The following is a 13,937-nucleotide window of genomic DNA, read 5'->3' on the forward strand; positions in this document are numbered from 1 at the left end:
GGGATGTTCAAATCATCTAACTCCCTTGTTCCAAATTCAAGCTAAGCAAGCAACGTAAGAATGCCTTGGCTGCTGGTTGAGCTTGCCTGCTTCTAATGGTGAGACAGAGAAGTATGTGGGGAGCACATGAACTTAGGAGATAGCATCATCTCAAGAACTGTAATTAGGGTGGAAGAGAGGAGAGTTTTGAACTACATGGCCTCCCCTTCTTCACTCTCCAAATACCATTCACTCTCACATACCAGGAGGGAGTGGTAGAGAAGGAAAAACGGGGTTAAGAAGCACTCTTAATTCAAGAATAACACAAAGGCAGGGTAGTGAGGTGGTGAGAGGAGAGAGTGAAAGGGAAGCTGTTTCTTCTTAAGTTCTTAAGTAAAATGAACATTTAATCCTGAAGCCTACTATTCTGGCCTTGTCAGAAGCAGCAAGAAATCCAGGGAAAAGCTAATCAAAAGCCTTATCACCTATTTATTTAGAAGTACTCCATGAAAAGATTACAGTACAGAGAAAGTAGTCCAATCTTTGGGTTTTAGTCCTCATTCCTATTGTAAAGAATGATTCTAGGAAAGTATTAGGCATAGCAGTTAAGAGTTTTGGCTCTGGAGCCAGACAGCTCAGATCAAATCAGCTCTGCCAATTACCCAGGTGAATAGCTCTGGGCAAGTTTCTTAACCTCCCTCTACTTCCTTTAAATCATCTGTAAAATAATCTATAATGCTACTATCTACCTCACAGGGTTGTTGTTGTGAAGACTGAATTAACGCATATGTTATAGTGGCTGCAGATAATTATGCTGCTAACCACGGAAACTGTACAGGTGCTGGTGATCTTCTGTTAGTACACACCTTTGTGAAGAAATTCTAAGGATTAAGTATTTGTCTACTAACTCTAAATTGTGAAACTATTGTAACAACCTACCAGAACTGACACAAGATAAAACAGAAAATCTAGAGTCACACATGTTTTTAAAAAATCGAACTCATTACCAGAAGAAACCTTCCAACAGAGAAAACCACAGGCCCAGATTGGTGAAATCATTCTAACAACTTCATTTTTTATCTTTAGTTACTGCCATAAATGGGAAGACCCTGCTCCTTTCCAATCTTATATATTCCAAGAGAGCAGCATCTAGCAGAGCACTGCAATGTGGTAAAATCAAGTTTAAACCATTCTAGAGATAGATGTATCTTTGAATATTGACTCAAAAGCTATGGATCTTCTACCACAAAAATACACACAAGACATTCAAAATTCTGCAGTCAACATCAGAGGATCCATGCACTCTATGAGTCTCTATAGACACCCTAAGATGCTAAACGAATATTAGTAAGTGAGCATTAACCAAAGAAGGAAAATACTATTGTTTAAGATTTATGGTCATTAAGGAAAGGGACAAAATGCCTGCTAGTTTCTCTACCCTCTGATAAATTACAAATGGTAACAATCTGCTCCTAACCTTGAGCAGAGAACACTTTCTGATCTCATTCTAAAAATGTCTTTTGATAAGCTTCATTATCATAACTTTAAACTCTTTTCTAAGTACTAAGGAATTCTTTACTTTCTAATTTAATTCTCAAGTCCTATCTCTTAGACTTAACCTATTTTCAAATTTTGCCAATAATTTAGTTCCAATAATTTAATAATTTAGGCATTTAGTTCCCAGATGCCTTTTCCAGATATCACTCAATTCTCTCCCATTATTTATATTTTCAATAGAGCAAAACAGCCCATCTCCACCACCATCACCCCCACATGGGTCAGATCTTATCTCCTTTGAGTCTGAAGAGTCACCTCCAAGGCAAATTCTGGACAGGACGTATGGTTACATTCTTTATCAGATACCAGAAGATAAAAATGGAAATTTCATATTCCCCCCTGGTAGTTATCATTCCCAAGGCTACTTTAGATAGTTATTTTATAAAAAAAACTCTCCGTCCTTCAGCCAATAAAGTATGTATGTAGTGAAGTTAACAAAGCACTCCTAAAAGTCTGTACAGGCAGACTCTGAGACCTTTAATTGTAACTTTATAATTTTCTACAAAACCAGATTTTTCTATTAAGTGGCAAACCAGAGCTGTGACTTCCAGTTCAATCAAAAGATATATCAAAGATAAAACACTTACTTAAATAACCAAATGATAGGGTATAATTTGAGAGTAGGAAAAGCAAAGCTAATGGTGGCCAAGAAACAATAATTAGGGCTCAAGGAAAGACTTCAAGAGAAAAGAAGAAAAAACTGTCCAAAATATTTTATCTTAAAACTATATTACCTCTGGGGAAAAAATCACATATTCTACATATTGAGGTATACAGAAATTTAACCACAGATTAGGAGTGGGGGCAGACTTTGAAACCAATAAAGCCAAGTCATAAGGACTAGCAAAATATGTTGCACAGTCAGTGCAACAAGGTACACTTTCTGCAGGAAAGAAATGATAGGATTGTATTCTAACGAAGATTCCACCACTGTATATGCAATCACTACCTTCAGTTATCATCTCAACTTCCTTCTACCTCATCTACCTCATGTGCTCCTCAACCCACTAGCTCCCACCTCCACCACCGCACAAAAGCACAATGATTTCCCAGTACCACCTAGAATTCCATCATTGTTCTTTTTCTCTCTTGCCCTCCTCCCATACTGTTAATTACCAATCTTTCCACATCTAGGTCTCCCTTAACCTCCAAGTTAACACATCAAAAGTCAATTCCTCAGCTTCCATCCAAACCCTGCTCGTCCTCCTGCAGTACCTTTCTCAAACAACAGCACAACAAACCACCTAAATCGCCAAGCTATCCTACACCCCTTCCTCTCTCTCACACTCCAAACACTCACAAATGCCAAGTGACTTCAATTTTACCTGCTAAGTGAGGCTCAAATGCCATCCTTCATCTCCTTCTCTACTTCCACACCTATGCTTGCTATAGGCTCTCCACAACTTCTCTACAAGAACAGTTTCCGAATGATTCCTCTCTACCTTCAGTATCAGCCCCCACCAATCTCTCTGGCCCCCCTGCCATTGCAATACAAACCTCACCATGTCACTCAACTGCTTCAAACTTTTCAATGGTTATCCACTGTCTGTGAGGTTCTTTCAGGATCTGGCCCACATAAACAGCTTCCACTGTCACCATTCACCTCCTCCCACTCCCAACACACACACACATACACACACACACACACACACGTGCATGCACACAATGCTGTGACAACACAGCACTACTGTGTTTCTTGGAATATAGCACAGGATTTGGCAACTCCTTTGCACCACGTAATTCTCTTTTTCATTTCAACACTATTTCAGCCACTTGGAAAACACGCATTCACCTTTAACATTCTACTGAGGCTTTACTCACTTTGTAAATAGCTTTCCTTGACCATCTCTACTTACCTCTGAGTAACTGTCCCTCTCTCTAATCCTTCCTTACCTTGTACTTCCTCTATAAATGCACATATGACATTTTCTTATTATTTGTTCACAAATATCCATTCTACCTGATTTTGAGTTTGTTGATAGAGCAGGGACCTGCCTTTTGTTATCATCAAAATGTAAAAGAGCGGCTCTAAATCTTTCGGTAAACTTTATCTGGAATTAACTAAAATAATGTCTTCACCAATGAGATTTCATCTCACTCTCAAACTATAACCAGAAGAGCCATTTTTGAAAAGGAAAATGTATAGATATAAAGAATATAAAATACACAGAATTCAAGTTTGGGGGGGGGGGGGATGGATTAAGCACAATATTACTTGGAAAGCCAGAAATTCTAAGTCTCCAATGGATGCATGGCAACAAAACCAAAAAGAAAACATTAGCATAATGTGGTAAAAATACTGCCTCAAGGACAGAAGCCTGACACTTGAGATGATACAAAGCAGAATGTGCCAAAGCCTGAAGGAACTACAGGCCCTGATTCTCATTTTTCCATCAGATATGCTCTCATGAGAAATACATACCTAAGCAACTATTTTGGAAGCAGAATCCATTCTAACTTTCTTTGGCTGTGTTGACCAAAAGAGCTAAGTCTTCAGAGCTGGGACGCGAGGGCCACCATCATCAACCCGCTCCATTTACAACAGGAGAAAGTGGGGCTTGAGAGAAATTACTTGCCCAAAATCTCACCACCAGTCAAGTGAAAGATGAGAAATGAGGAAAGTGACTTCCACAAATTCTGCCTGGGGTGCTCTCCACTACCCAGCACTATTCTTCTGCAGGTAAGCTGGGTGCTACATTGTTTTATTTTATTTACAACTTTAGAGCTGTACTACTTTCTTAATTCTAACAGCCTGGAGGTGGTATCCAGACTTCATTTAAATGCTAAAAATGGCTTCCACAACTCATAGATTACTTTTATCTGTCACTCTTTCCTTGCCATAACGGGATTAGAACACTCCAAAGATAAGTCTCTTCAGGTTAAATCAAAGGCTTCTGGTAACAGTGCTGACACCAGAACATGTCATCATAAATTATGACTCATCCAAGTTTATAAAACCTAGCTATAATTTCATTGATATTTCACTAAAGCACCCCCATTTCCTTCACTAGTCCTAGTGAAGCAGCTGCATTTTACAGTAACAAGATAGACTAGGTGGGGACAGTGATGTTTGTTCGACAGATCATCTTGGAATTACAGAATGTGAGAACCACTGAGGCAACGGACTACATACAAGACATCCAGTTGACAGCATCTTAAGTTCACAAGCAGGAACTCTGGGTCCCACCAATGATTGTAAAATCGAGTACCTCATAACAGAATAGTCAAAACATAATAATAATATTTCTGACTGAATGCTTGCCATGTTTTAAAGCTTTATACACATCATTACTGCCAATCCTCATGAAAAGCACCAAAAGGCAGGTATGATACAAAGTGAGCAGTGGCAGCACCAGGATTTCTATATACAAGGGGCCTAAGAGGTAGCAATATGGAAGGGAATAGAAGACACCAAGTGGGGACTTGGTTCCAACCCTTTTTACACAGAGCCATGAGCACCTTGCTTGCTAGACTGTATGTATAACTGAGGTGGTAAGAACCTTGATGTACAAACAAAGCACAATAATTTTGCTTAGGCAGAGTATTTACAGAGCAGTGTAGGAAGGACCGTGGCTACCCTTCCCCCGATCCCATGTATGTCTCAGTACCACACAAAAACCCAGGGTTCCAAAGATGGAGGGCACCATCCACAGTGATGGAGCAAGTTAAGTGTGGCCACAGCTGGCACGTAAACCCAGGTCTGTGTGGTTGCAAAGTCTTTTCTCTTTCTACTCTCCCACACTGGCTCTTGCTCTGTAAATGCCCCCACGTTGTCTAAGAACCCTGTAAAATTAACAGCTACAATTTCACAAATCTTGAGATATGAAAAATAAACTATACCTCTGAAAACCTTAAACTACCATCTAGAAAGTAAATTTTCTAATGTCCTAGAACAGCATGTGTGCCATAGATTTAACACCTCCTAAGGCAGGGCTCAAGTATATTTTTAAAATACATTCACACACAACTGATAGGAGACTTTAAAAAAAAAAATTGGGGGGTAGCGAGTTGGGGGAGGGTAGCAGAGAAGGGAAAAGAGTCTCCTTTAAAAAACCAAAGCTAGCGGTGCCTGGGTGGCTCAGTGGTTGAGCATCTGCCTTTGGCTAAAGTCGTGATCCCAGGGTCCTAGGATGGAGCCTACTTCTCCCTCTGCCTATATCTCTCATGAATAATAAATAAATAAAATCTTAAAAAGAAAAAAAAAAAGACCAAAGTTTGGTTTAAAACCAAGCTGGTTTCATAAGAATAAAAGAATTTTTGATTATGACAAATACTGGGTTTATTTATTTATTTTTTTAAAAGATTTTATTTACTTATTCATGAGAGACACAGAGAGAGAGAGGCAGAGACACAGGCAGAGAGAGGGAGAGACACAGGCAGAGAGACATGAAGCCTGCAGGAAGCCTGACATGGGACTCGATCCCCAGTCTCCAGGATTACGACCTGGACTGAAGGCAGTGCTAAACCGCTGAGCCACCCAGGCTGCCCCAAATACCGGGTTTATAAACTGAATATAATCCAATGACATTCAATAGCTTAATCATAATTCAAGAGCCTGAAATGCCTACATTTAGGAAAGAATTCATTCACTCACTCAACAAACTCCAGGTAGGCCTGTGCTAGGAGGTATTACAGAGGCCATGAGATGTGCAGGACACAGTTCCTGCCTAGAAGCATTATAGTCCAATTAGAAAATTTGGATAAACACATATGAAAAAATTAAAAAGCCGCAAATGAACAAATTCCCAAAGGCTGGATTGTCAAGAAGTGGAGGAACTGAAGGAAGGAGACAACTTGGGGCTTTTCGGTATAGGTAGTGGCACTTTAAGCCAAGTCTGGAAAGGAAGGGGAGAATCAGAACTAGAGGCAGGGTCAGGAAACACTTGAAGGTCCAGAAACAGGGGGTAAGAAAGGCTACTAAAAAAGACAACAAATCAGTAAATATACAGATGTTCTCACACAAGGGCAAACTGCCATATATATATGAATATTCATAGGATAGTGGTTAAATAAATTATGGTGCATCCAACGGTGAAGTATTACACAGCTTTAAACCTAAATAAAACACTGATGTGCTTATTTGTACTGATATGTATTATATATTGATAAGTAAAAAAAGCAAGTACAGGTAAGTGTGTTTTGTATGCCACCACTTGTGTATTTATACCTATCTGCTCATATACGCTTATGTATTCATGGACTATCCATGGAATGATACAGAAGTAAGTTATAAAACAGTGGATACCTCTGTCGGCTGAGGACACAGGTAAGTTAAAACCAATAGGCCATGCTCTGTAGAAACTAGATAAACTAGAGAAAACCCTTAATATCAGGTTAAGAAGTTTAGAGAGCATGCAAACTCTAGAGCAGGGCTTCTCAACAATGGTACTACTGACATTTAAAGCCAGATAATTCGTTGTTGGGGGAACCATCCTGTGCAGCATAAGAGGTTTAGCTGCATTCCAGCCTCTCTCAACTGGATACTGGTAGCATGCCCCTGCAACCCCTGGTTGTGACTGCCAAAAATGTCTCTAGACATTACCAAAGTACCTTGGGAAGCAAAATCAGCCCTGGTTGAGAACCACTGCTCAAGAGCTACAATGTTAATAGTTAATCTACAAAATATTCTGCTACTATATTCTTGTAAATTAACAACAAATGCAATATACACTCAGATATAGACCTGAGAAATACATTGGACATTGTTTTGAAATGATCTTCATACATCAGTCATTGTTTCTCAAGTTATGATATTCACATCCCTTCCCAAATTTGAACTATTCATTTTTAAGCACATCTATTCCATCACAGACGTCTCTCTTCTGTATTTGTTGAATACAAAGGATAAAAGTTGAATTGAAAAGCTAGACAGATTTTCAGCAGTAGAGAGAGTGGGCCAGATTCTCCAAAAGGCTTCCCAGGGGTGCCCTGACCCTTTTGGATCTCTGTGGCATAATTTCACCAGTTGGAAGAAGAGCTCCACTTCCCCCAAAGAGCACATACTCTCTAGATGCAAGATCTTCTGGGATGCCAAGGAAGGCAATTTTCTCACAGAAATCTATCAGAAAACCATATTTTGGCTCAGCTTTTTAAAAACTAATATAATTACTGACCCAGTAAGAACATAATTACTTCCATTATGCTAATAATGTTTTTCCTCATAACTCCTAATGACCAAAGTGCAAGAAGATACTGTTCAAAAATAATGAAAGATATCACCCTTGATTTCAAGATTATAAAGACAATGATTAGTTTATAAAGCCAGGACAGGCTTTAACTAGATTCTACAAATCACAATTTTATTAAGGTTAAAGCTATTTCTAATTTACCACAATGAACAGAGAGAAAAAAAAAATCAAGACATCCAACGGGCTTGAATATCTTTCAAACACAGATCTAAAACTCGTGTTGATTTTCCTGTGTCTTGTTTTTTCTCATTGCCAGAAATCCAAGAATACCCTGGCAATCCTGGCTTCATATTTTGAAGTCATTGATTCCTCCGTACTGTTGTAGGTGAAAAATTCTGGATTTCATTCTCTAGAAATCATACTCTTCAAATTCTAGTATTATTCCAACTACTTTAGCTTAGCTCTCAGAAGGCTGGCTCTCATTTGTGGAGGTGACCTCCAGTGACCTGACTGTAATAAATACACCTGTGAGTCGCTATGGAAGGTGCTTAAAAGTGTCCGCGGCGAAAAAAAAGAAACTCACCATTCTAACTACTTCAGGGTAAGTCTGCTCTGTCAAACAGCCTCTGCTTATTGTAATGTAGTCCACCAGTTCATTAAGAGTGGAGCGCTTGTATTCTTTCATTTTAAGATCAGATAGCGTGTCCATGAAGTCAAAAATGACACAGCACTGCTGAAGTTTCTTTAGGAACAGTTCAGGCTGCTCTGAGGATGGAACGTCTAAGAAAAAAAAAGGAAATGGTGTAAGTCTGTCATCAATTTCTAGGTAACAGGAATTCTCTGTGAAAGTTACTTCAAAAGCAAGCTCAAAAAAATAAGAATTCACATGACAACAGTGTTCTTTTTAACAATTACACATGGGCAGGAGGGGATACCACAGCCACTACTTCAGAGATCTTGTCTTTGAAAACTACATGGTACCAATACCATGCACAGCATTTGCTATTCCACAACCAAAGATTGACCAAAATCCCAAGAGCCATTAGAAAGTTGAAGCAAATTTTAACCAAAAACACCCCCATGTCAAAACCCCTGAGCCAAAAACACTGAAAAAGGTCAAACTTCCCATTATAAGGTAAAGCCAGAAGTTTTCACTGTTGGTTTAAATTAGTTTTACTAAAAAAATTTCAAAGCAGAAATGTCAGTAACTTCATTTTAATTTCACGCTGACATCCTTGGTATTTAAAGCAACTGTTGTATGTGTGTGTTTATATTTTTTGTTTTGTTTTGGCTTGACGTCTATGAAGTTTCTTTGTCAAGGAAACTTGAAAAAAACAACAAAATGAAGTAATATCAATTCTCTCAAAAAGAACACACCAGTAATGGGACAATAAGAGCAAACTCTACTTTTAAATCAATACTCTCTCTTTTGACCCATCTTATTCCCTTACAGTGGGAGAAAACCACTAGCATCTTCATTAATATGTTCTCAGAATAAACATCTGTTCTTTTTCCACAAACGGCACATCAGATATTTGGTTTGGTGTCATTTCTAGAAACTAGATAAAAATTTTACATTCAAATTCCCCAGTTAGAATGAAAACATGATCTACAGCTGGACTTGAAACACACCAAGTTGTAGATAATCCATTCCATTCCTGTTTTACTTTCACTACTTTATTCCCCAAACTGGAACTTCTCCTGCAAGGGCAATGAAATTATGACCAGAGCAGGCTCCTGCCTTCATCCAAGGTGATTAACTCATTAATCCTCAAGACACTCTTAGAAGTAAGCAGGTGGCATTATTATTCTCTATTTTTCCAAAAAGAAAATTAGACACAGTCACTGAGGTCCCACAATGAATGAATTATGAAGCTGGGCATAGTGCCCAGGTCTCTAGCCACATTTCCACATTCTCTCTGTACTACTCAAGGACTTTAAACAATGTTTGGCCAGTCACTTGCAGCTACTCTCAGTTACCAGCCTCCCGGTAAATGCTTTATAGCAGCCCTAAAGCATGGGTCACCTATGCTCTGGAGGTAAGTGCAACAATTAACAGGACTCACCTTACAACCACCAGTAGCCCCAGCAGAAGGAGTGAGACTTAGGCTCCTATTCAAAAGGTCCACATGACTCCTCTCCACAACTCCCTTCCCTTGTTCACATCCTACAACCCAAGTGCTAGCCCAAGTAACAAGGGCTTCATAGATAATTCTCCCAAAACACTGCCTACTAACATCAACATTAAGGTAAGCCTAGATGAGAGTGGACAGGACACCTGAAAACATAGGATTTCTCTACCAGATACGAGGGAACAAGAAGTAGTCAATATTTTCAAAGGTATTTAAGACATCACTGCTAGTCTTAGCAAAAACCAGATGTAAATTTAGAAATTATTCTTAAGCAGTACATTTCCCCTCCTACCACCACCCCCACAGGTCTCTAAAAGCTAATGTATCTTATAGTCAAAAAGACTCTGGGATTTGAGTTAAGCCGTAAGATGTCTTATTCCATGCCCCTACACTGAACCACTTTCAAAAAAGAAAAAAAGAAAATCTAGCTTTGGACTCTAAGAACTAAATTTAGTCAGATCAAGCTTTCTCTGTAATTGCTACCTGCTTCAAATGTTCAAAGTTTAACTAATTTTTTTAAAAATACTAAACAAGGCTGCTTACGAACATGGCTAAATATCCTTAAACAATGACTGGTTATATGCAAAAGACCATTATGGTTAACTACTGAAATCAGACCCCATACCTCAAAGTTGAATGGAAGTTTTGATGCTGCATAGGGAACAAAACGATCTTATTAATGTAACATTAAGGCGAAAATCTTTAGAAGAAAATTTAATTAATCCTATTTTTGCTACAGTAACTTTGATAAAGCTTTAAAAACAGACCATCTACATGGAGAACTGCATAACTCAACACACAGGAATTATGAAAGCATCTATAAATGATAGCCTTTCCTCCAAAAAGCAAACCATCATTAAAGTAGGGACAACAATGATTAATCTTTGTGGTCACTGCAATAATATTCAAGAGACTCATATATTAGGCTATTTTAAAAATTCAGGCAATTAACATTTAGTCTTTTTTTTTTTCATGTTAGGCAGTTGAAATTTATGCTTTATCCAAATTGATGTAATGTCATAGGCAAATGTGAAGCAGGCTATCCATCTGCCTAATGGAATAATGACAATAGCTTACATTTACTAAGCACTACAGGCTACATTTATTATGTACTATGTACTATTCTAAGCATTTTCACATACTGTATCTCATTTAATCCCACCAACAATCCTATGCAGTAGGTACTATTTCCAATTTAGCAGATGAAGAAATCAAGATACAAAAAAAGTCAATGACTTGCCCAGAATCATATAGCTAACAAGCAGTGGAAACAGGATTCAAACCCAGACAGACTGACTCCAGAACCAGGACTCTTCACTACTATGCAACAAACTCAATATAAGGCATATCACATTTCATAAAACTGGGTGTATACAGAGATAAGAAGAGGAAGAACACAGAAAGAAATCAACAAATTAATCTCCAACATGTCCCATTTATAAAGAATCTATCTCCCCTCTAGCTCATTCCCAAGATTAACACATACAGCAATAGGCATTCTTTATCCTTTATCATAGACTAAATTATTCTAAGATGATCTCCTCTCCCTAAAGAACTGAAGTAATCAAGATTCACTGAAAGAAAAAGAGTGAGGAATGTTCCTCAAAGAGCCAATTCCATTATAACAATTAAATTTTTTTTTTTCATTCTCACTGAAGGAAGACCTAAATCATAAATCAGTCTGAGCAAAGGGCTCCTCTTATAATGTCTGGCCCCTGGATTGCCTCAAATAGCTATGTTGCTCCCAAACTCTTTGTCTCATCTCTTAATCCCAGTGAACTATATAAAGGTATGAAAATGTAGACCAGGCCAGGATCAGAGAAGAAACACTTAGAGTAATCCAAAAGATTTCAATGATATAAGTTTGATATAAGTTCTGTCTAGGGAACCAGTCCCAGAAGCAGAATAAATAACTTTATGAAGAAACATGTATAAAAAGTATTAGGTACTAGGGACATAAAGAAAACACCAAAAAAAAAAAAAAAAAAAAAAAAAAACTCCACCATAAATGATAAAAAGAAGACATTAGATAGGCAATACATTTTGACCATAATGCACTAACATTAGATTTTAACAATTCAGGGATCCCTGGGTGGCGCAGCGGTTTGGCGCCTGCCTTTGGCCCAGGGCGCGATCCTGGAGACCCGGGATCGCATCCCACGTCGGGCTCCCGGTGCAAGGGGCCTGCTTCTCCCTCTGCCTGTGTCTCTGCCTCTCTCTCTCTCTCTGTGACTATCATAAATAAATAAATTAATTAATTAATTAATTAAAAAAAAAAAAAAGATTTTAACAATTCAAAATGACCCACCTCCCAAATCCAAGCTACCTGAAAATCTAAACACCTCTAAAGCAACTCAGATAGAAAGAGGGGGAAAAATTACAGACATTTAAAAATAAATGTAAATTAGAAAAATTAAAGGTCATCTTAAAATCCCAAAGGAGACCAGGCAGTATGCTTATGCCATCTCTTCCAATGGAAGCCTCTGGTCTACACAGGCCATCCCTCCCCCCAGGAGAAGAATTCTACAGGATCATAACCATAAATAATGAGGAATCAATAAGTGGTTATGTAATACCATGAAGGTCATTAGCACAACCACCCATCCATTAATGTTAGTATTTGTTTAAATGAGAAATAACTGCTCCAACTATCATAGCTTGATAAGATTTCTAAGGTCAGATTCTACTGCTCTGGAACAACTCTGAAAATTACATTGATTTGTAGAATATGTTTCTCACCCAAGAATATAAAAGTAACCAGCTAAGTGGTCAATCTACTTGGCAGTTACATTTCTCACCACACTGTCCCTCTTTTTCCTTTTTAGCATTACGTATTTTCTCCCATATGCCTTCCTCTCTCTCTCTCTCTCTCTCTCGTCCTCTCTCTCTCTCTCTCTCTCTTTTTGGAAAGACTTATTTACTTGAGAGAGAGAGAGAGCATAAAAGCAGGAGAAGGACAGAGGGAGAAGCAGACGACTCAGCCCGATGTGGGGCTGGATGCCTGGATCCTTGAGATCATAATCTGAGTTGAAGGCTGTCATTTAACTGACTGAGCCACCCAGGCGCCCCTCCCATATGCCTTTTCTATTACCATCCCCCAACATTCTCCTATCAATTTTCATCAATAAGCTGGGGGAAACGACTACTCCTAAGGTGTTCATACCCAAATAATTTTAAAATTTACAAGTACAAAAAGGGATGGGAACATGGACACAGAATTCAACAGGAGAGGGAAGATACAAGTTCAAAGAGACAAGGGCAGCCCCGGTGGCGCGTGGTTTAGCGCCGCCTGCAGCCCGCCTATGTGGTCCTGGAGACCTGGGATCAAGTCTCACGTCAGGCTTCCTGCATGGAGCCTGCATCTCCCTCTGCCTGTGTCTCTGCCTCTCTCTCTCTCTCTCTCTCTCTCTCTGAATAGATAAATAAATCTTAAAAAAAAAAAAAAATTAAGAGACAAAGATTCTCAGGGCACCTGGGAGGCTCAGTTGGTCAAGTATCAGACTCTTGATTTCAGTTCAGGTCATGATCTCAGGATTGTGAGATCAAGCCCCGTGTCAGGCTCTGTGCTAGGTTAAGATTCTCTCTCTCTATCAACCACTCACTTCCTCTCAAGAGAGAGAGAGAGAGAGAGAGGGAGGGAGAGGGAGAGAGAGAGATGCTCCTTGTGTCCAAAGAACTATATACATTTTAGTCACAGCCCAACCCCCGTAGGGGATTGCACACATTATATGCACACACATACACTTCCCCTCCCCCTCACTATGATTTCAAGGACTGGTTGTTTATTAGATGTTTGTCTGGAACTGGAAAAAGCAGCTCATTCCTCCTTAGCTTCCATCATTCCATCCCATCTGATGTTTGGGGCACAGGATCATGGATCCAGTATTAGCCCATCTTCCCTCAAAGCCTAACTCAGTCAGGATTTGCAAAGCAAAAAGTCGCAAAGGTAGAAGAATTAAAACAAAAGTAGGTATTCTTGGGTCTGGTGCCGTAAGACTCCATTCAACTGAAGCTGCTGAAAATCAGAACATTAAATTCACACTTGCAAATAGGCCAACCAAATAAATAAAGAAGGCCCACATCATTATAACACTTATTAGCTATGTCTTCATAGGAAAAAATGCAAACTGATTAAAAAAAA

General features: G+C 38.9%; 1 protein-coding gene across 3 annotated transcripts in view; it reads right to left on the bottom strand.

The window, feature by feature from the left end:
- The window catches only part of PPP2R5E (protein phosphatase 2 regulatory subunit B'epsilon), a 146,389-nt gene that overhangs the window by 58,047 nt on the left and 74,405 nt on the right, over nucleotides 1–13,937 (bottom strand). For all 3 annotated transcript variants that reach the window (XM_077909569.1, XM_077909568.1, XM_077909567.1), the window contains one exon: nucleotides 8,248–8,444. In XM_077909569.1, the coding sequence (XP_077765695.1) occupies nucleotides 8,248–8,444 (197 nt within the window). The remainder of the gene's footprint in view (nucleotides 1–8,247; nucleotides 8,445–13,937) is intronic.

The sequence above is a fragment of the Canis aureus genome, chromosome 9 (genome assembly GCF_053574225.1).
Source record: "Canis aureus isolate CA01 chromosome 9, VMU_Caureus_v.1.0, whole genome shotgun sequence".
NCBI lineage: Eukaryota > Metazoa > Chordata > Mammalia > Carnivora > Canidae > Canis > Canis aureus.